Source organism: Battus philenor, unplaced genomic scaffold, assembly GCF_028537555.1.
Source record: "Battus philenor isolate CCGP_79_NKW_IND1 unplaced genomic scaffold, ilBatPhil1.0.hap1 SCAF_11, whole genome shotgun sequence".
Taxonomy (NCBI): domain Eukaryota; kingdom Metazoa; phylum Arthropoda; class Insecta; order Lepidoptera; family Papilionidae; genus Battus; species Battus philenor.
The window spans coordinates 7,098,653-7,121,383 of NW_027181673.1; the positions used below are offsets into that span (position 1 = coordinate 7,098,653).

Consider the following 22,731-nt stretch of genomic DNA (forward strand, 5'->3'; position numbering starts at 1 on the left):
CTTTTGTATCTTGTATATGTTCGGTGTTTAAAGAAATACGTGGAAAATTTGTGTTTTATTGAATTGTTTATAAGACCTTTTGTAAACATTTGTTTTTGTTAAAAAATAAACTACTATTTATTATGTAAATTACTCATGGGGACATTTACTACAAATTTGACTGATTGTCAGAAAGAACTGTGAATGCTATGAACCGTTAACGCTTATAAACAGTCTCCTAAAAAATTTTTTTCTTCATTTTTTCTTCAGCGCTAATGCTTTACGAAGTGTTAATAGCGATATTAGCCAGGAAATAGCAACTGATAAGTCGACATTCGGCTTGGTCGGTTGTTATTGGCTGGCAACCTTGTGTTGGAATGCTAAACGAATATTATAGGCGAATGGTGCACCAAACCGTAGGTATATAGGTACCCTCGTGGGGGTCCTTTGGCCTAGTCACTCCATTAAGCGTGCGCTAAAGCAACCTACGAGTTCCCCGACCTCCAAATCCGGTAAAAAAATAGTCTATTAATTTTTCTAAGCATCGATTATTATATAACTTTGCATGAATAATTATACCACAAGGTACATAACATTTTTATTTCACATTTAATGTAAATGTTTCCTGTTTTTCATAATTAAGGGTTGTTTATTTGCATCATTTAACCAAAGTAAGGATATAACAAAAGAGAAATTAATCATAAAAACGTTAAATGGGTAAAGTTTTATTAATATTGCCAAAAAATAATTGAAATCGATTCTTGATCCAATTCAAACATACTCGTATTTATATATGTTTAAAGCACAATAACATAAAGTAAATATGGATTTCCAATAATTCAATGATAATGATTATTGTTCTTTGTTATTTTCTCCATCGGGACTATTATCCTGTGGACTGCCTTCGTTGTCCTCAGACGGTGTGCCTGCGCGAGATGTATCGGAACCGTAAATGTTGTGTAGTTCTTCCAATTTGTAATTCAATTTTACGCCTTTCGTTGCAGTTTTGTTAACTTTGTTTACCAGAGATTTCGTTTGCTCCTCTAATCTCTTGAGTCGCATGTCTCGTGCAGCAAACATTGCCTCGTGATCCATTTCATTGGATGTCGAAGGTTCTTGCTCATATTCTGTTGATTTTAAATCAATATCAGATGTAACTACTTCAGATCCACATGTTTGAGATTCATTGTCACACTTTTTATCAAATTGACTATGAATTTTCTGTAATTTATCTGTTAAAAGTTCACCTGTTTGAAGGGTATTTGTAAGATTATCGATTACAGAGGTACAGCCATTTTCTAGGTTTTGTAATCTGTTCTCTTTCGATTGAAGATGTTCATTCTGTTTCTTAATATTTTCTAATATTGCTTTAAAATCGATGCAAGGGTCCAGGGGGCCAGGAGCATTTTTATTATTAGAGACTGGTAAATTTTGTGTATGATCAAACTGTTCATGGCTGGAGGAACCATCCACTAGACCATCTTTATTCAATGACTTTTGTTCTTCATTTAAATTTAATGATAATTTGCTTTGACTCTCACAAACAAGATTATTGTGTTGTTGACTTGTTGTGGGTATATTAAACACATTATTTGACGCGTTATCTGTTTCGCTGTCTGTTTTTATTACAGATTCAGCCGATATATAGTCGTTGGTAGATATTTCAAAGTTTTTGTTTTCTCCGGACGATTTTTCTTTGTTTTGTTCGTAGCTAACGTTTAAAATTTCAACTGGATTAATCGAACCTTCAATCTTAATGTCTTTTTCTGGATTAACGTTTCTGTCATATATTGAAACATCACTTGTCATATTTTCTTTGGAATTACAACTTACATTTTTAAAATCTTTGACACAAGATTCACTGGTATCTTCAAAGTGTTTGGCAATTGACGATTCTTCTAAACAGGAATCACTAGCCAAGTCGACAACTTCATCTTCTGTCGCAACGTATGTTTTTTGGTATTTATTCAACTCTTCTAAAGAACTACACTCCCTTAAAGGTTCGGGTTCCGGATTATCTAAAGGTAAATCAGCGATGTCCATTGTATCACTCGAAGGATCTTCTTTCTCTGCGGCTAAATTAAAGTCTACGCTCGAATCAACGGCTGCTTCAAATGTTTTCTTTACTTTCTTCTTACATCTAACTTGTGGTTCTTTAATGTATTCACTTTCGTCGTTTGATTCTGATGAATCATCAGAAGGTCTTTCATCGCTGTAACCACTTTCAGCAGAGTTGTTAATAGATGTGGACATCGATTTTACTTTGCGGCTTGAAAATTCTGCTCTAAGTTTTTTCCAATCTTTTTCCGACTGGGAATTCTTTTCTCGTGCTTGTTCCCACTTCTCTCGACAATACTCGAGTTCTTCTTTTAGTTCGTTTAATAATTTACGTTTTTGTTGTAATTCATATTTAAGTATTTTTTCATGTGTATGCAGTTGATGATGATGTCTACGTAATCGTCCGACGACATGCCAAGTTTTGCTTAGTTCTGTGGTAACTAAACATAATCGACGTTCTTGTTCTTGTAGGCGTGTTTCCAAATGTCCATTCAATTGTTTCATGCGATTAACTTCTTTTATTAATGTAAGCTTTTCGATTATTAAATCCTGTAAAAAGACGTACATATTGAATATTTAAAGAAAGTAGTAAGAGTAAGCTCGTGTTGTTTTCTTTTTTAAATTACAAGGAAATTTGGTCCAATGCCAATTCTTATATTAGACGTGCGCTTTTTGTAAGAGAAATGCAAAGGATTGGTCATCGACGTATTCTTATTTAATTACATTTTTTGATGTTGACGCACAGGCTGCAGCAATAACATTTCATAAAAGCATTTAATAATGTTCAAACTTACCTTTAACCTGATATATGTTTGGCTAACGCTCGGCACTAATACTGGACCTGATTTTGTTTCTACCGATTTGTAACAAGTAGTAACTTTAGGGGTTTCAACTTCTGACACAGTTTGATGGCTTAACAATTCTGTGAGTACTCTCCAGACTTTAGGAAGATTTTGGACAATTTCTTCGGCCCTATTATTTTCTGAATTTTGATTATCTGTAAAACAAGTGAACGTTACTATCATATTATCACGTTTTTTTTAGAATTTTGACAAAAAACTATGTACCATTTTTATCTTCATTACTCCTTTCTTCTGCTGTAACTTCCTCTTTTTGTTCTTTCCCAGATTGCTTGTGTTCTTCAATTTCTTCTACTTGGCTAATCAGTTGCAATAGTAGTTTGGGTAATGCTGACGATGCTTCAGAACCGTTTTCTCGTTCAGCCATGTGTGTAAGAATACCATGATTTTCTTCTAGACGATTGACCAATTTATCTAAATCTTGTCTAGTTGTGTATCCTAATAGAACTTGAGAAAAAAGCTAAAATATATAATGAAAAAGTTAGTAATTTGTATTTTAATTTTTTAACAATAATACTTTGTAATACATACCTTATTAACTACTTCCATTTCAGCTTTTAAGCCACGTGTTTCCTCTTGCCATGAAGATATTTGGTCGTTTTTATCTTTAATTGTTTCTTCTAAAGTGTTTACTGTAGATTCAAGCTCATCAATCTTAGCATTTAGGTCATTTCGTCTAAAAATGCAAATGAATGTAAGTCAATTTTTGTGAGACACATTGTCAAAATGTAAATGTTCTACGTACTTGTTAACTTCGGTTTTGTTTAGTTCTTTTTGCTCTTGTAGTTCTCTTATTAAAGCCTGTCTGGTAACTTCAGCGAGACGTGCTCTTTCTTCATACAGACCCCGTAACGTTCGTATATTTTGCAATTGGCGCTCATACTCTTGTCTTAAATCAGTAGATAACATATGCGTTTCTCTATCAGCAAGAGACTGCTCAATTTCGTTTAACTTATTTTTCAACTGTGAACGTTAAAATAGATATTTGTAGTGCGTAATTAAAGATTCAGTTGAACGTCCAATAAATTAAAAACGTATATTGTTTACGAGACAGATTGTATTGTCTGGCACAATAACAAAATTCCATGCCAATTGTACTGAAAATGACGAGCTGTAAAGTGCGTTGCGTCGGTCTTTGACCGAAGAAATACTTTTTACTATATACGTTTGTCAAAGCGGTTATCATTAGGTGAAAAAGGGCCAAAACTTATAATTTTATTTAGACTATTGCACACTTTTTTGGTATATAAAATGGCTGTTATAATATATTATTTTCGAAATCCGAGTGAAAAACTATATATTAGTATATCAAGTATGCACTTTGTGTTGTAATTGGGAACATTTTTTATTTATTATTTTATTTCAACTGAAAAGGTTTAATGTGGCAGAAATCAAGTTATTCCATAGTGTTTTCTTTTGCGTAAACTTGTGATTGCGATTAATTTCAAAAGAAACGTAGTTATAATCAAATCATATTATAATAAAAATAATGCAATTATTAAAACATGGGCTAATCGTTTAATGGTTCCTTTAGTAAATGTATTAACTTCGATCATTTATTATTATTTATTACAGATTTTGTAATACTTTTTATACTTTTATTTTAAAAAAAATATTAAATTCGTGCAACTGGATTTGTGTTTGCCGTTATTTTGATTTTAGTTTTATACAACATTTTTTAAAAATTAAAGTTCAACTTAAAGTTCAAATTTAAATCAACCTTTACCGGAGTGTCGAAAGACCACCGTAAATTTTGAATTATTTTTCCATTTTTTTTTTAAGTGAGACAAGAAGACATGAAAAAAACATACATAACATTATAATACTATGACGGCGAAACGTTATGCCTTGTAGCTATCATCAGATAACATAAAATATAGCGCTCTTAATATTTTTGCTTAGGTTTTATAAATACTACACATATTATTTTAGATTAAGAACAAAGGAAGTGCATAAAAGAGAATACGCTGTAAACAAATTAATTCGCTACATGAATAGTCGCCGGGGCAGCGTTTGCATAAACACTTGTTAAGGGCAAAAATTATTCGTTTTTAATAATATACATATTAAAATTTATTCATTTTTGTATTGATCTATTTTTTTTAATAATCACTGTAATTATTATAATTGTCGTCTGTAATAAATTATTATTTAATATACATACCTCATTTAATTGTTCCTCTCGTAGATTAATCAATGTTTTACTAACAGTTACTACTTCTTTAAGAGATTTTATTTGCTTTATAGACTCTGTGTTTTGTTCACTTAAAGTTGCAATATCTGAATAAGCAGCTTGTAAAGCGTTGTTTGTGGTCGCTAACTCACATCTTAGTTTGTTGTTGTTCGTTTTAAGAGTTTCGAATTCTTCTTTCATTAGTAGAATTGTTTTTGTTAAATTTGAATTTTCATCAATTCTTTCCAAACCTTCTGGAATGTCTATGTTATTTTTCATCAAAAGCTCACGTAACATTTTGTTTCTCTCTGTTAATTCTAAATTTGATTTTATTTGCTTATCTAAAGATTTTTCTAACTCTTTTTTCTCGTTTCTATGCCTTAATAGTATTTCTTTTCTTTGTTCTCGCTTGAGGTTTAATTGTTTTCTGAATTCAACCATCTCCGCTTCTTTTCTCCTGGCACGATCGTCGTCGTCGCTTTCAGTATCTTGTAGTTCATCAATATCCTTTTCGACTGCATCAGTGAGGCTCACCATTTTCTTATCTGCCATTGTAACTTGACAAACGCCTGTTAAGTTCTCGCTCGTTGAAACAGTACTGAATATATTTCCCATTTTCGATTACCTTTGTAAACAACTGCGTTTTTATTATAAGTAATGTGCGATTTACTTTTACTAAGACAAAGAACTGACGACTACGTGGATCAGTATAAGCATGAGGCCGCGATCCCGAAATAGATCCCCCGTCAGCTCCAGACGTGTTTCTACGTATAAAGTTTGTGCGATATTGCCGTACGATCATTCTTTTTCGGCTAACATCTATCAGTTATTTATTTTTAACAAGTTATTTTAGACGTAAATGATCTGTTTCTTGCTTATTACGAATTCATAAGCATTGATTATTACATATACATGAATTTATTAATAAAACTTTTAATTTTTTATATGATTATGTTAGTCAGTTATTAAATATTTATGAAAGGGTATTTTTTTTCTATGTCCTTATCATATTAGTCTGGTTAATGTTTTGTGTGGTATGCCAGGATAAGGGTGCTTTCTAGGGAAGCCACTCTTTTTTAAAAGAATTACATTCGTTCATACAGCTTCAGGATATCATGTCTCTTCAAGCGTTTGGCGAAATTTGTAACAAATTGGGCAGCTAGCTAGTTTGGATGGTTAGCAGGCTTTCGTTGGTAGGACGTAGCCAATGCGAGATCATAGCATTCTTTGACAGTTGCCATCTTTAGGTGTTAATGAATTTCAGAATTGTTTGTCACTAGATATTAGATATTCTTCTAAGTATCATGTTCTGCACGCGTTGGATAATAGATATATTGAAGTTGCTGGCCAGACCCCAGAGCTGAATCCTTTACGTCCATACTGTCATAAATAATGTCATGTTTTGAACTTTGTATTTAAATATTTGAGTATATTATGATGATTAGTCTATTTTAAAGACTAATTGCAACTTGAACGGATGGAATGAATGAAATAAGAGAGGGATAAGGAATACGTAGGATTTAAGAAGGTAAGGTAAACTTTTTTTGAATGAATTTATAAGTTTTTCATTGTGGTCTTAGTCAGCAACAAAATCACGATTAACTTTCAGTTTCAGGTTAATTTTCAGTAACGAAGATCCATTAAGTGCTTCTCTTTCTTTCCATGGTTTAACGAGTTCTACCGTTGTTGTATTAACTACAGCTTCTAGTCGCCGCAGAAGAGATATCTGGCTTAAAAAATCACCTTCGGTAAGACCTTTATGGAGTACTAGGCCTACTGCTACTTCTAATAGTTACATAATAAAACAAACGATTTATTAGTGGATACTTAAATTATTGGTATTCTAAAAACTTGTGTCCTTTATCGTATAAATGAAGGTTAATATTTACTGTGTTCTGTCAATAATTAAATGGTATTTTATTTTCTTGATTCTACTTCAAATTAAATAGCAATTCAGTTTAAAATTGTCATTTTTTTTAAATATGTTTTTGGTGTAACATTCAACGTATTAAAAGTACGTTGAATGTTACACCAAGTTTTTATTCTATAATATTAGATACCACCTTGGCATACCAGGCAGGAACCTAAAGAAAACTAATTTCTTATAAAACATTTTAATGGTTTTGTTTTAAAAAAAATTAAGTTGATATGTAATTAACGATTAAGCAAAGTAATTTTTTTATAAATTTTTAGTACACATTTAGATTAGAATAACAAATAAATATTTTAGGTTAAATAGACACGTTTTAATTTTAATCATTTGGAATTAATTTTTACAAAATCCGGGCCAAGATCATATGATCTATTTTCACACTTTCAACTAGTCACACTGTGCCACAGATATTAATAAAGTTCTTAAATGTAAACGTCAATAACGTCAATTACGTTACGATTGTTACGATTGGGCGACAAGTTACATTCCAAAATTTTTGGGTTTTGGGAAATACCTGGTCGATTACTTTCGCATTAAAAGTAAATTAAAGTTGATAATCAAAGGTTAAATGGTAGTTTTTCTAAACATATTCAGACAAAGCTAATTCTTCTATTTGATTTTAAATTTAGATTATAAAGGCGATTGATTTTTTATTTTGTTTATTTTAAAGAGGCTTGTTGATAATATTGCTGTTAAATAATATATTTTGCGTGACGTGGCTCGTTGTAAATAATAATTCGGACATGTGAAATGCAAATTAGGGCATTGTTGAGTGATGGATGAAACCAAAAACTCGCCTTGTAAGGTAAAAATACACAATTAACTTATATTTATTGCTATTTGCATTAATACCTGAGGTAAAAGTTATACGTAGTGTGTTTGTAGATTTAAGTATATTGATTATCAAATGATTCAGATTTGAGATTTCAATTTAAATAACACACAATTGCTAAATCTATGAAAGTCGTGTCTATTTACATTTGCTTTAACTCTACAGTAATGCACATCGCTTTTCTTTTTTAATTTGCTCCATCTGTCATTAGTTTAATCCATGAGAATTATTGTCACCACAAAAGTATGTGTTTATACCATTCCTCAAATTTTAAACATTACACTTGCTTGGTTTTGATTTTTTTTGATGTTGCACCATAATTAATAGGGATGCAACAGTGGTGCAGTTGAGGCACAGTTGCATGCGGAAGTGGAAAACCTTCGGCAAAATGTTGCAGAAAAAGATGCACACATTGTAGGTCTAGAAGCGGAGTTTGTTAAGTGCACTGCTAGAGCTGATGATTTAGAAGAACAGGTCGACACCTGGAGGGAGAAGTATGAAAGGTAAATTTTTATATATTCATAGTTCTTCATGAATAAATATCTTTTATCTTTTATTGTTTAGTACTGTAAAAACTTATTAATTAAGGGATGCATTCTATAGACAGTGTTTCATTTTGTGAAACTGCCCAAGCGAAAATTACCTCTCCATGAAGGGCTTGAGTATCCCTCTACCAGTAACAATGATCGGTTATAGATGTAAAAGCTTAAAGTTGTGAATGTATTGCTATAAATTATTACATTGTACTAGCTGTTCAAAAATAAATGGTTTCAGAAATAACAAGTAATAAAATGATAATATAGTAAGAAAAAGTGCTTTTAAAATTTAGATTACCCTATTTTATAATTAATTATTATTTACTATTTATCTTTATGGACTTTATACAATATATAAAAAATAAAAGATTTGCATTTTACACCAGTACTTAATCATCATAGTTAAATAATAATACTTAAACAATGTAATAGCCATAGCCAAAGATCTTGAGGGAGTGATCAATAATAGTTTTGTAAAGATGTTTAAGCAAAGCGCCATTAGCGACCCTTAACACAGTAAAGCAATAAATGCCAATAGAATATCAGCATTTGTTCATTAAAAAAAATAGTGTCCCCAATTACTTACCAGGCAGCCATATTAAATTATTGGAGAATATATTTTTAACAATTGAATACAATACAGCTTTAACTGACAATATTGTGATGCTGTTTGTTAAGAGTATCAATAAGTTATAGTACTGCAATTTTTGCATGTCTAATTAACAAACATGTCTTATTAACAAACTAGTTAATTGATCAATATATTGTCATCCTTTATTTGTGACAAGGCATTTAAAGTATAACAATTGCAAGTAATTTTTTATTTAAATTTATATAATATTCTTGATAATGTAAGTAATAATGCACCTTTACAAATATTTATGATTATGTATTTGTTTTTGGAGGCTTTTACCATGTGGAGGTCTATAAAAAATTAGTATAAAGTAATTAAAACTGTTTTCTAAATCAAAATTTATTAAATATGATATATATATATATATATATATATATATATATATATATATATATATATATATATATATATATATATATATATATATATATACTCATATATATATATATATATATATGGAATGAAATAAAGCTTTATTATTATCATTATATTATTGTTATGTATTTGAATGAATTGTTCTATTATTAAGCTATGCAATTTTAAAACTACTAAAAACTTGTACACCTTTGCTCCTATGGACAGATCATATTACTTACTGTTATCCCATTTTGTTTATTGCTTTTTATCAGGGGTGAGCAACCTTTTTAATCAAAGGGCCAATTAAAGTTTTGAAAATAGTTTGGTGGGCCGCACATAAAGGAATACCCATTAATCTACAAAACATTACTTATAATAAACATAAGAGTTAAAAATGAAAAATATTAAAAGTAAAGGAATAAAAAATCGCGCAAACGCGTCATGTTCGTAATGTAAGTTTAAACGAGTCATTGTATGAGTAACTTGTCATATGGTTATATGGTTTAGTACGTACTGCCACTTAATAATAAAGTTCTTGTTGAGAGAAAGTTGATAAAATAAATTCAATTTTCTAAATGCTGTATAAACATGTTTAGAGGGCTGCAAGCGGCCTGCAAGCAGAGTGCTGCTCATACCTGCATTATATTTTTAAAAATGTAACCAGCATATAATGTGTAATAATGTATATAAATTGTATTGAACTATTATTCCAGTGTCACATGTAATGTAACACAGTACTTGAAATATTGAAAGTTTAATACTATTATCTGCAAATAAACTTTCATTTAAATCTCACTCAGATATGTAATAATTCAAGTATTTATGAAATATTCTGCTCTTATGTAGTTTTGATATGTCTTTTCAAAAATAATCCATATACACATTTCAAATTTGATTTCTTGTATTTCAGACTGTATGATTCACACAAAAGAGTACAAAAATTAAATCAAGTTTTAGAAGATAAGCTGTTGCAAATGGTTGATAAGATGAAAAGTGAAAAGAGTCAGCTGACAAAAGATATAGCAACATTATCTGTTAGATTAGCTGAATCTAAGCATAATTATGGTATGCTGCAAAAAGAAAATGTGAGTTTCTATCTGCTTGAGCATTTGGTGCTGATTGATGTTTTCAACTGTGTTTATCACTATTGCAATAATTTTTATCGTCATAAATTGTGATTAAAGTATGATGTTTAGAATTCAATTGATTTAAATTTTATATTGTTTTTTACAGGAAAGATATAAAAATGATATGAATTTAGCCATTCAGTTGCTGCAATGCAAACCTGATAATTTTGTTTCACAAAAACTTGATAATGTAAGTGGAGTAAATATTTTCTCATTTCTTAAAATATTTACAACAATATTAACAGGCATAATCTCTTTCAGCTTCCCGTAGATACACAAGCGAGGGTATCTCAATATGTTATGTCTAAAACATCAAAGCCTTGCAGTTCTAGTCAATCTAAAAACGGTAATGATTTAGACACTTTTGACACAAGTGAGTATGAGTTCAACATCTCTGCATCACTTATGTCTAAAATTCTAGAAGACAGTATTCAAGACACTTTGACCAAACATTGTGACACTTGTACATGCACAAAGTCACAAAGTAAACCATTCTGCTACAATGAAAGTTACTATTCAGTATCAACGCAAACATTATTGAGTGGAGAAATGAAAAATTCCCTTTGTTTAAACTGTAATTCTGAAATCAAGTCCATTAAATCGAATTTAAGCTTAAGGAGCCCTTCTCCTCACAGCATAAAGCTTATTAATGAAAAAACTAACCTGGCTCTTGGAAATGTATACTTACTACCACAGCCAGACTCTGTTGTTGTGGGTAACAATCATAAAACAGAAAAAAATGTGCATAATGATGTTATTGAGGTTGACTGTACCAATGACAACATTAAAGTAACTTGCAGTCTTGAAAATGATTCTGTTAGTAAAATTGAACAAGAACTGAAACTATCGAAGAAGAGTAATAATGATACCATGAACATGGAACCATCAGTACATCACAAGCTTTGTGATAGAACAAAGGCGTCAATTTCGAGCAATAAAAGTAGTATAAATAGTGTTGGTAACAGTGATTTGCTTTTTAAAGATAAAACCATTGATAAAGATTTAAAAGTAAGCAATCAGTTGCAGTCAGCAGAGACTACAAGTTTGAGGAAAAATTCACAAAGTTCTATGGGCGCAGGAAGTCGTACATCTTCTATTGCAAAGTCGACAGTAAGCACTCATAAGTCTAACACGCAAGTAGGACCCGGGCCTAGATTCTGTCATCTACGCATGCAGGCTGGTTCTAAAAATATACTATTGGACAATGCGGAACCAGATGTTCCTCCCGTATTGTACAGACGTCAGAGCAAGTGTAATGATAATTCTATTTTCAAGGATTTAAACGACGGTATGGATAATTTTGTTGATTTAGTAAAAACGGAAGATGATTACAAAAGCGGAGAGAATACTGAAAGTGTTGTAGTCGAAACTACACTTATCGATGTACATGTTGATAACAATAACAAAGATTCTGAGAGTTCTATCAAAACTAATTCTATCAATCCTATTTTATTAAATGTCTCTTCATCGCCTCTGCAACCTTTAAAGACTCATAATTTCTCAAACAGCTCCGAACACCGCAATAATAACGCTCAAAGTATTAGCAGCCTACAAAATCACTCGGAAATTGATAATTTGCTAAATGATTTTAACATAGACAATAGTGTACAAAAAAATGCTGAATCGGTTGTTGGTAAACCGAATAACTTGGCAACTTCTAATGATCAAGAGGTAAAAATATTTAATTTCGATCGTTACGAACAGAATAAAACAAATCATTTTACAAGACCGCTGAAAAAAATTGATATGTCTCAACTTCACTCTATTGAAAATACAAAAATTTCCAAAGATTATCCACCAATTGGGAATTTACCAAATTTTGATAATAAGGTAGATGCTAACTTGAAACAACAAAAGTCGTCATTGCCGGCAATCGTAAACGTTTACCCGAATCTAACACAGACTCACTTGAAAGTGAATGAGAGTACAAAAGTATTTACTAATGAACAAAGCACGAGCTCATTGTCGAGCGACGATAGTGCGGCGATATTGCAAAAGCAACAGTTACTGAGGGTAGCTGAGTGGGTAGAAAAAAATTTAGAGCAGCAAAATAATTTTAATGATCCTTTAGAAGACGAATGTAATTTTGTTAACCGTAATTTGAGGAGAGACAATAAGTTGAGTAGGCTCACTGAAACCCTTAATGAGCTCGCTCTTAACATGCCCCACCCTGTAAGTAAATTCTCAAAGTCATATGCTCGAGATTCTCATAATAGTTGGATCCATAAGAACTTTACACATCAGAACACTAATCAAGACAAAGATATAAAAGCTTCTAAGGTAACTGGAAACATTGTTAAGGAAACAATATTTCCAGTAGAGAGCGGTGACGTTACAGTGACGGAAATAAATGTAGACAATTCGAAAATAAACATCAGCCGTGAAAATGAACCGAATTACAACATGGAAAGTGAATTGGTAGATGCATTGAAATCAAAGTCTGATAAAGAAATTTCTCCCGAAGATTTAGCAAGAATGGAGTACAATGTTAAGAAGTTTCTATTGAGCGGCCCGCATTGGGCCAATCCGGCCACTGCAGTGAGAAGTCGGCGCACAAGCAGTAAAACTGAGACTGACGTATAAGTTCCAAAAAATTTTCCAAACATTCCATTTTTAAGTTCATTAGATGGATGTTTACTTGTGCTATAAAATCAGTATTATCACTGTAACTAATATTTTGGTTTCATCGCTTAAATTTCATGTTATATAGAATGTAATTAAATAGAAAGAGCCAAGTTTTGAAATGAAATCGTGTGTGATTTGCTTATTATAATAAAAGATTGATTAATCTGTGAAAAATATATTTTAATGGACAAAAAACAGGTTTATAATTAGTCTGTTTATATTTGTGGATGGTTAAAGAGGAGGAAAACTAATTGACTTTAAACCAATTATGGCGGACACCACCTTTTTTAAACCAAAGTTTGCCACTTTTGTTCATCATTTTAGTTAAAGTAAATATTATTCTTTTATGCACTTTTATTCGTCGAATTTAGACCCTAGTCATACATTTTATTATAATTTATCAATATTGTAATATTTGACAGTCTTATTTATAAGTATGTTTTACATTACAAAAATTTGCGACTACAAATGCTGCCTGAAATGTATAAACTTTGATTAGTATAACAATAATTATAACAAAAACAAAGTATTAGGTCGGACAAATATGCATTAAAGTTTCTATTAATGTGATAAAAACAAATTATAAAGCTTTCACTCGTGTACAAAATTATCTAAGCACTCTATTTACGAAGTAATATAAAATTCACAGAGATACATTCCCATTTGTCCCGTTTATTCCAGTCTCATGTTCATTCCAATTAGGTACGACTATTACGGAATCCGTCGATTGAGAATTAATATTAAATAATGAATAATAACTAGTTAAGTATTTTCTGCTATGCACTTGCGACATGACGTGATAATAGCTAAGAGCATCATTTTTAAACTATTTTCAATTCAAGTATCAACATAATTTGCTTATATAATTTAAAACTGGTATCGAGTGGCGATTTTAAAATTCTTTGATGTAAATTACGATAATGATTTGAAAAAAAAATACTACCATACTTAAATTTTTCAATAGACCGAAATTCCCATAAATCCACGTCAACCATAAAAATATTTTCGAAAAATTATATTCCTATTTTTAATGTAGTAATACGTTTCGTGGTAATTTTTAAAAGTCAGAAGATTAAAAATTACGAGACGTAGATTTTATTTATTTCTACTTGCCCTATCATTGGGTTTCGAATTCTCGTTGATTTATGGAACATCTTGAATATTAAAACTCCAGCCGTTATCACGTGATGGTTCTCGATTTTGCTTCCGCTTGAAAATTGTGACAAAGCTGGCAGACAAAGTAATAGTGTATTTAAAGTGTTTGTGCGAAATTAAATGTCCACTTAAATGGAATATATTTTTAAATAGCCTACTTAGGTTAAAGGTATAGTTTGTATGGATGCAAAGCTAATTTTGATGTGTATTTATAATGATTAATTCGTGCACAATTTTATGTCTTAATGTAAGTCTTTGCCTTTACAATGTTATTTATTTTTCTTTTAATACCTTGGATGTTTTTACGATCTGGAATATTATGTACTTGAACATATTTATTTTGTGATTTTGTTAAACAAATGATTAGATCTGCTTCCTGGTATTATGTACAAGAAAGCTAAGGCTGGTCCCTGTTTATAGTAGCTTCTGCTGCGTACATTGTAAACGTGTTTATTTATTAAATACCTTGTGACGTATTTGTTTTATTTTATTTGTAATACTTTTGAGTTTTTTTTAAACATAATTTCTTGATTATCCCATAACAGTCCTTGGCAGAAGGCAAAGTGCCTAAAGTTTTATCTTAAACTCGACAGTGTTAAAATAGACAGATCTTTGAAATTTTCAGTCATTGTTAATGCATGTTCTTCGGATTCGAAAGAGACAAATTTACAGTCCCGTAGCCTACCTTCTTTTCAGCAGATGGACGCCCACTATAAGGTTTAGGCCTCCGTGAAAAGTCGCCGCGATGACCGACCGGACTTGTGCTGTCCGCGACCTTATTTATGTCGTCGGCCCACCTAGTGGGGGACCGATAATCCTCCTACAGATGACTAAAGTCATCAGGTTTCAACTTCATGAACTGTATAATTCTTAAAACGAAAATATTTATCGATTCACGATCCTTTAAAAATTAAAAAGTTTTATTTTGTTTGCTTAACAACAAATCCATTTAAGCGTTCGCTAGTTACATATTCTGACGGTACTTTTTGTGAAGCACACAAAAGCTTAATCAGGTTCCGCGTATCCAAATTTTTAGAAAAGCGCGTAATCCCGTGAATTGGCAACTTCGTGTTTCATAACTCTGTAGCAAGAATTTGTGATTTTAAAATGTTTACTGAATGAAAGAGGATGTAGCAATAGAAGTAATAAAGGATGAGAGGGGAGAACGGAAATAAAATGATAACAATGAAAAAATTATTGCTAAATAAAGTCCCTGTACCAAATACGATGGGGGGAACGAAGGGCCCCCAATAACGGGGGCCGTAATAAAAAAAGGTTAGCTACGATCAGCGGTCCTGAACTGGTAGGTCCGGAAGGGATTCCATTGGTTCTTCACAAACACAACCTCATTTACACTTCTTTTAACTTGGAGAAGCTATAAATGCCAACACACTATTTGTTAATGGCAAATAAATATGAAGTTGAAATAAACGATAATGTGATAAGAAACATTTTTATTTCCTTAACATTCGAAATTACTATAAAAGGCAGCTCAACACACTACTACACTAGGCACAGCCTGTATCGTAGAGTGAATTAAGTTATAAGTTGGCAATAACGTAGTTGTAAGTTAAGTTTATTTAGAAACATTTGAGTTGTGTATTAAGCAAACATGCAGTTCAAAGACAGGTGGCAGGGGCACCAGTGCGTGTAACAGTCTATAGCTGCTAACAAGGAGGAAGGGCTTATCGTACATCAGTACGACATCCACGGCCTTCGCATTTCCAAAATCACTTCGGCTGAGGCTATTGTTCATACGACCTTGCGCTGCCGAGCCATTGTTTAAGTCTTCAATTTTCGCTTTAACATAAAATTTCACCTTGGATGAATTATAATTAATGGACGCAATTGTTTATTTTTATCTCGTCCAGTAGGTACACGAGTCGTAATTTGTGAGCAGGATTCCTGTTATTGCATTGTTTGAAACATCATATCAGATTGTTTTGGAACGCAATTCATTGACATTATATCACGCGATCTCAATATATAAAATATTGGATATGATGTTTCATATATTGTATTTTAACTATAACTTATAGTATTTTTTTTTATAATTACCGTATTGTTTTTCGATATAACATTGATTTCATTAAAAAAAAATTTTTAACTTGGAAAGGAAATGTAAATATCAATTAGGGATGAAACGGTTGGTTACAGTTAATTATATTAGTTAAGGAATGTAGCTAACGATTGTACGTTTACGGGCACTCAAATGTTTTTAGAAATGGCCAGTTTATAAAACAATCATATTACAAGAATAAATTCGAAAACAGAACTCTTTACTAATCTTTTCACGTAAATAAAACCATTCTGTCTTAGTTTTCACAAATTGGCAAATAGTTTAAGTTTACGGTTCAGTGTCAGTATGGATTTAACAAATGAAACTTTTCGTAGTGTGATTATTTACAATTTTTTGGAGGTCTCAATCAGCAATCGCGATAGGCTCCGGTTAGCTTTTGGCGAAGAAACATACATACATATAACTTTATAACTTGTATAAAGGTGGTCGTACTAATCTCAGTGACGTCTTTCAATAACGACTGCTGATAGATGTCTAATATTTTGACTGTACCGTGAAATAATATTAAAATTCGACGGTGGTGCACTAAATGTTGTATTTTATATTGCAAACTGACGAAAATAGCATTATGATCTCGAAACTAAGAGACCGTTTTTTGCTAGAATTGCCTTATTTAAGATAGGAAGAAGCTTATTGAGAAATATGATGGGCTCATTCTTCAGTCGGAAAGGTCATTATGCAATAATTGTTTATGAAAATAGCAGAACGATACTCTGGTACACGTCTACCTGTCGTTTTAGCGAAAATACGACAACAACGTCTTCGCAGCAAAGTACTCCCTCATCAAGCCACTTTCATTTATTTCCTAAAATAAAAGAAACGTTTCGTTTAATATGATTTCAAGATATCGTAGAAAAAGTGACTGCGCAGAAATAGTGAAATAAAAAATATTGGTTCAATACGGTTTTAAGATATCGCAGAAACAGTGACTGCGTTCATAAACGCCGTAGAAAACACCTCTAAAAAGTGGAGTCGGATCTACTAATTCTCACAATGGTTTTACAAGATGTAATATTGAATAGGTTGTCAAGGATACTATTTTGAAAAAAATCATTTATTGCTGGACATTTACTTTAATTTTTGGTTATTCAAAAACTCTCAGTATCACATCTCATGTCGCAATATCTCTACCTAAAAATACCTGATAGAAATATTATTAAGAAACTTTCCTTTTAGAACCTAAACCGTAATGATATGTGTCGTCAACCCGAGTAGCTCAAATGGTTGGTTATGACCTGTATTCTTTTGGTAGAACATTACATGGTAGATAATGATTACTGTATGACACTGAAGTATGTAAGGCTTTCCAAAAGAAAGAGAAATTATTGTCTATTGTCCATTGGGCATATTTTCAAATATTGCACGGTACACGTCGAGCTATGCAGCTCATCGCAATGGCGTTTGCAATCACTGGTCACTGCTTGCTTCCAATCATAAGTAGGTTCACCATAATTTGTGTTTTCCTCGGATTTTATTCGGATATCGGATTTTCCGTTGTGTTTAATGTTGTATGTTATGTAGTGTGCTATTAATTTATTAACTATTCATTGAACAACAGAAATAAAAGCAAATCGTATGTAATAGGAAAAAGAATTAAAAGTAAAACGTTATTTCTTCTAGACAAACATTGGATGGACTTCTTTAATAAGAACAGGTGGTCATATCATAAAAATAAATAAGTTATAATACATATAATACAATTAACACATAAAGCAGAAGTATACATCTCTATATATTACACTTTTTTCTTTGTAACAGGGAAAAGCTGTCATCCTTCACTAAATATATATATATAAATATATATTATTTTTATAACCATTAACTCGGCGAAGAAAATAAAAGAACAGTTTCCGATCCGTTTTATAATACAGTAATCGGAATAATTATAAAAAGGTTTATTTATGTGTATTACGTACGTCAAGTGCACGCATGCGTAATTACAGAGTAATGAGCTACTTTTATCTCTGCCATTACCTTCGAAGACAACTACGAGAAGTAACTAAAAACCTTTTCTAATGTCTTCCTCATAATTTTTCAGGATTTAATTAATGGTCACCCTAGCTTTGAGTGAATGACCGTAAAATTAGAATCACGCGACAGGTGGCCAGCCCTTATAGTGTGTTCTAGATACTTGCAATTATTTGATCCTGCCACGCTTGTACCGACATCGGTAAGACATGCCATGAAACAATTACATTTCGTTTAGTAAACGTCGACGCTGTAACGTGTCTAATTCGAAAAGGACTAGGACATGTTCCAAGAAAAGTGATTAAATATGGATACCATTTTGTCACGTAGTCTTTAAAGTTTATTTGTAAAATATAAAATATTCTACATACTATTGGGCTAGTTTCTTTCTTTTATGAAGACAAATATGAAATAAAGAACATTAAGTCGGTATTTCATATCATTTTATTTTCAAATAGAGTAGACGGTATTAAGAAAGTCTTTAATATTTTTATTAATTCAATAAATTTTCTAACATAATATTCTCTTGTTATTAATGAATATATATATATTAAAAACTCATCCATAATAACTATCACTTACTAATTTTATACGATTATTATTAAATAAAGAACAAACATAATAACACAATTGTATAAATTATATTTATTAAAATTGTCTAGGTAAATAAAAAAATAATAAAAAATATTTCTTTAAGTGGAAAATACGAAAGATATGAAGGCGTTAATGTAACAATTTTGGAAAATGTGCCTAACGTCGATTATAATATATTGGCATATAGGTTTACCCAAATAGTATGTTAATAAAAAAAAAACCTTTTACTTTGTCTTCAGAGCTTTCTTTCGAGGGGGCTTCGGGTTTTAAAAGACTACGTTTAACGTTTTAATCGTCCCTCTTTTAAAACAAAACCTACCTTATTTAATTGCTAATATTTTTAATGAAATTCATTATAGGCGACTATAATTTTTCCTTTTTATTATAACTAAATAACAACATTGAGTATTAGGTTTTAATGTAAATAATTTTCAGCATACAGCATAAATTGAATTTTTTTCTAGTAATAACAATGTACAATAAAACGGTTGTTCAAACAATTATTTCATCAAATTTTAAGTCTAAAATTTTAGACCGTAAAATCAAGTAATATGTAAATAAAATCCAATAAAAAATACAGGGAAAAAAGAAATAACTGTTGTGAAATATTCGTTTAAATTATGTTAAATCAGACATAATTTTTAAAGTAACAATTTTTTACGTTGTTATGGTATACAACACTCTACTTTAAAAAAAAGGTCGATAGTAGTAACTGTGACTACTATTGTATCGAAAGAAGTGAATGCGGTTAGCCCTGGGGGCATTTACAGCTTTATCGGAACCGTGTAACTATGAAACTCTGTGTCGTATTCTAATGTAATTACTTAAGATACTATTTTTGGGCCTTTGCTAAATAAACTTAAAGAATATTCCGCGGTACAAAATTAGGTCTATTTATTTCATCTTTATCATGTAACAAGTTGACGATAAATAAGATTTAGCCCAACGACATTCCGCTGCGTGTTTCTTCAGAACAAATCGTATAAAAGAGCGCGTAATTATTCCTTTTGTTAGAAACAACCTGACCATCAAAATTCAACTTGGTCAAGTGAATAAAACCCGAATTTCACGGAAACTCAATCGAATCTTAATCTTCAAAAGATTGATCATTTAAGAGTTGGAATTAAAATCGACTATACTATTGGATAGGGTCTACTTAACTCGTTTGTTCAAGAGTTGGTAGGTTGATACTTTGGTATACAGTAGGTAACTTGAACAATTGTTTAATTTAATGTTATGTACCTTTACGGGATATACTTTAACTGTCCTTGTATGTAATCTACATGTGTGAGTTCTTGGAAAATTTAAATGTGTTGTTTTTTTTTCTTATGAATTGCACGTTATTTGTGTTACCATATTAACCGTAGGGCAGTTTCGGTAAAATATTTTCTCACGGTCTTCGCATACCACAGAACGCAACAATGAGTGAAATGTATAGAAATTATAATACATACCGTTACCGCGGTAACTGTTTGCCGCTTGTGGATTAGTTGAGATCATCGAAAACATGCACGCCCCGGATAGCATTTATGGGCACGAATTAGTAGCACTTTCAATTACTGCACCCGTTACGATAAGTTAGCGGTCGATATGCGCGTTTCAAAAAATCTTTTACGACCTTATAACCATTATAGCTGTTTGAAAACTGTAACATCTATATAATACCGTGTAACGAACGAATAAAGTAAAAGAGTAATGACCATGAAAACATTCTTATGTCAGTCTTTAAAAAAACCCGTAAATCATTGCCGATTTTCATATAACTAAATATATGTAAAGGTTGAAAGCTTTAAAGGGGTGATTTTATGGCTCATATGTCATCTTTATAATTTTTACACCTACTTTTAATCTACTTGTATGTCATACTGAAATATACATTTATTTATTTTTCCTATTGAAATACGACTACTCAATAATTTTTGGCAGTACAGTCTGCAGGGTTTGACAGTAAACAATTACTATATATTAGTTATTAATATGTAGTAATCTGCATTATAAAAAAACTTTTTCATACTATATTATCATAACGTTATTTATTATTTCTGAAACTATTGTTTTCTGTTGCCTTACCATACGTAATTTGACATCTGATTAGTACATGTATTTACCAAATACCACTATGTACAAAATTAAATCAATATATCGAAAATGTGTTTTTGTATTTCAAATAATAAAAATGTCTCTTTAACCTACCACAACGGTTATTTGCGCTAGATGAGTGACGCCGACACGGTATCTTCGTATAATCGTGATGTAATTTTTTGGGTAGATCGTGTTCTGTGTTATTTTCATGACGTCACGCACAACGTTGGCCTACCGTTAGTACATATTTAAGAGTCATTATTTTCGCCATGAGCTTACGGTAGTAATGGTACTTACATTCGAGTGAGTTTGTCACAGAAAATTAGATAAATGTCCCTTACTATATATAGATGGTTATATGATTTCTAAACACCAATTTAAATATTGTAGGTTAGCCAAAACGCTTTGCTGCGCATAAGCGATAAACCAGAACCAGTATTTGATTGTTAAAAAAGACATTATTTTGATTTAAGTTATAAAATTAAGACTTGTCCTATATTATTTTGGAAAGGAACTCGAAGTTAAAAACATGAATGTTAGAAAAAGAACAAATAATAATATAATGCATTAGAACTACAACTCGATATTTCAAATCGTTATACGTATTCAGTTAAATTCAGTTAAAATATTTCTCGGTAAAGGAATAAAACAACTCCTAACCCAATAACCCGCTTGGCTGTTATTATGAATAGATTTAGTAATTGTATTGAAAGGTTTGTCTGTAGTAAAGTGTGAAATACGTAGAGAAAGCTTTCGCACGGCGCTACCGTAAATACTTGTACGTGATTTGTCGCCGCCGGTCACTGGTTCAACCGCGTTCGTCTTATTCCAGGTCAATCAAACCGCCCTGGCACAATAGCCTTGGATTTACATTAATTTTAACAAAAGTATGTCATGTATTCCAAAAAGTTTAACTATTCTTATTCTAAAGTGACTGGTTGTCAATAATAATTGAAAAGTATAGAAAAGAATCGACTTAAATGATCAGAATATTTTTAATAAATACGTTTTACCAATGCTTTAGAATTTTGGCAATAATAAAAAATTACAATGTCATATTAATAGGTAATTATATAAATGAATTATAACCTACGTTATCTCTGCACTTATTTAACCTTTTTTACCTTAAACCTTAAAACCTTTTTTAAAAATGTAAACTTTGTTTTAAATAAGCCACCATTTTAAAAGATATTTTTATCTAATTAATTTTATAAATACAAAGTTTATGTAATTTCGTATTGGATAAAATAGTTTTGTTTATAAGAAAACTTTTTTAAAACAACTATGACATTTAAAAAAAAATATTTCCAGTTTAAGTAATATGTCAGCGATGTCATGCCGCCCACCATTTTTGGTTTTTGCCTTGTTTATAAACAAATAGTAAGTTTTCTGGATTCTGTTTTATATTTTTTGGCACCGTACAAAAGCTTTATATGAATATGATGTAATCAAAAATGGCCTCAGTTTATTGAACTTAATTCTTAGTCAGTATATTAAAATATTTTTCAAACAAAATTCGTAAGTCAAAGTAAGTAATGTATTAAAGAATTAGTAAAATTAAGTAATGTGGAAGATGGTCATATTAGGGAAAAATAATCCCCCTTACCCACCCCTCACCGTAAAAAATTAACGTCATATTTATTTTTAAAGAACAAACTTTTGTTCGTGTGTAGAAATCAGACCTTTCTGTACTACTTCTGGGTCTTAAATATCAAAGACACGCATTAATGGATTAATG

General features: G+C 31.1%; 2 protein-coding genes across 2 annotated transcripts; one reads left to right on the plus strand and one right to left on the minus strand.

Annotated features, from left to right (window-relative positions):
- Nucleotides 1-707: 707 nt before the first annotated feature.
- LOC137929283 (myosin-11) lies at nt 708-5,840 on the minus strand. The gene is made up of 6 exons (XM_068772150.1): nt 5,062-5,840; nt 3,643-3,860; nt 3,429-3,573; nt 3,105-3,357; nt 2,832-3,034; nt 708-2,586 (listed from the first exon to the last, which is right to left on the minus strand). Exons 1-6 carry the CDS (start codon nt 5,683-5,685, stop codon nt 832-834), a joined length of 3,198 nt encoding a protein of 1,065 aa, XP_068628251.1. The 5' UTR covers nt 5,686-5,840; the 3' UTR covers nt 708-831.
- A 1,710-nt stretch (nt 5,841-7,550) lies between these two features.
- Nucleotides 7,551-14,738, plus strand: LOC137928591 (putative leucine-rich repeat-containing protein DDB_G0290503). The gene is made up of 5 exons (XM_068771477.1): nt 7,551-7,808; nt 8,163-8,338; nt 10,273-10,447; nt 10,596-10,679; nt 10,751-14,738. The coding sequence occupies exons 1-5, from the start codon at nt 7,779-7,781 to the stop codon at nt 13,070-13,072; spliced, it is 2,787 nt and encodes a 928-aa protein (XP_068627578.1). The 5' UTR covers nt 7,551-7,778; the 3' UTR covers nt 13,073-14,738.
- Nucleotides 14,739-22,731: the final 7,993 nt, after the last annotated feature.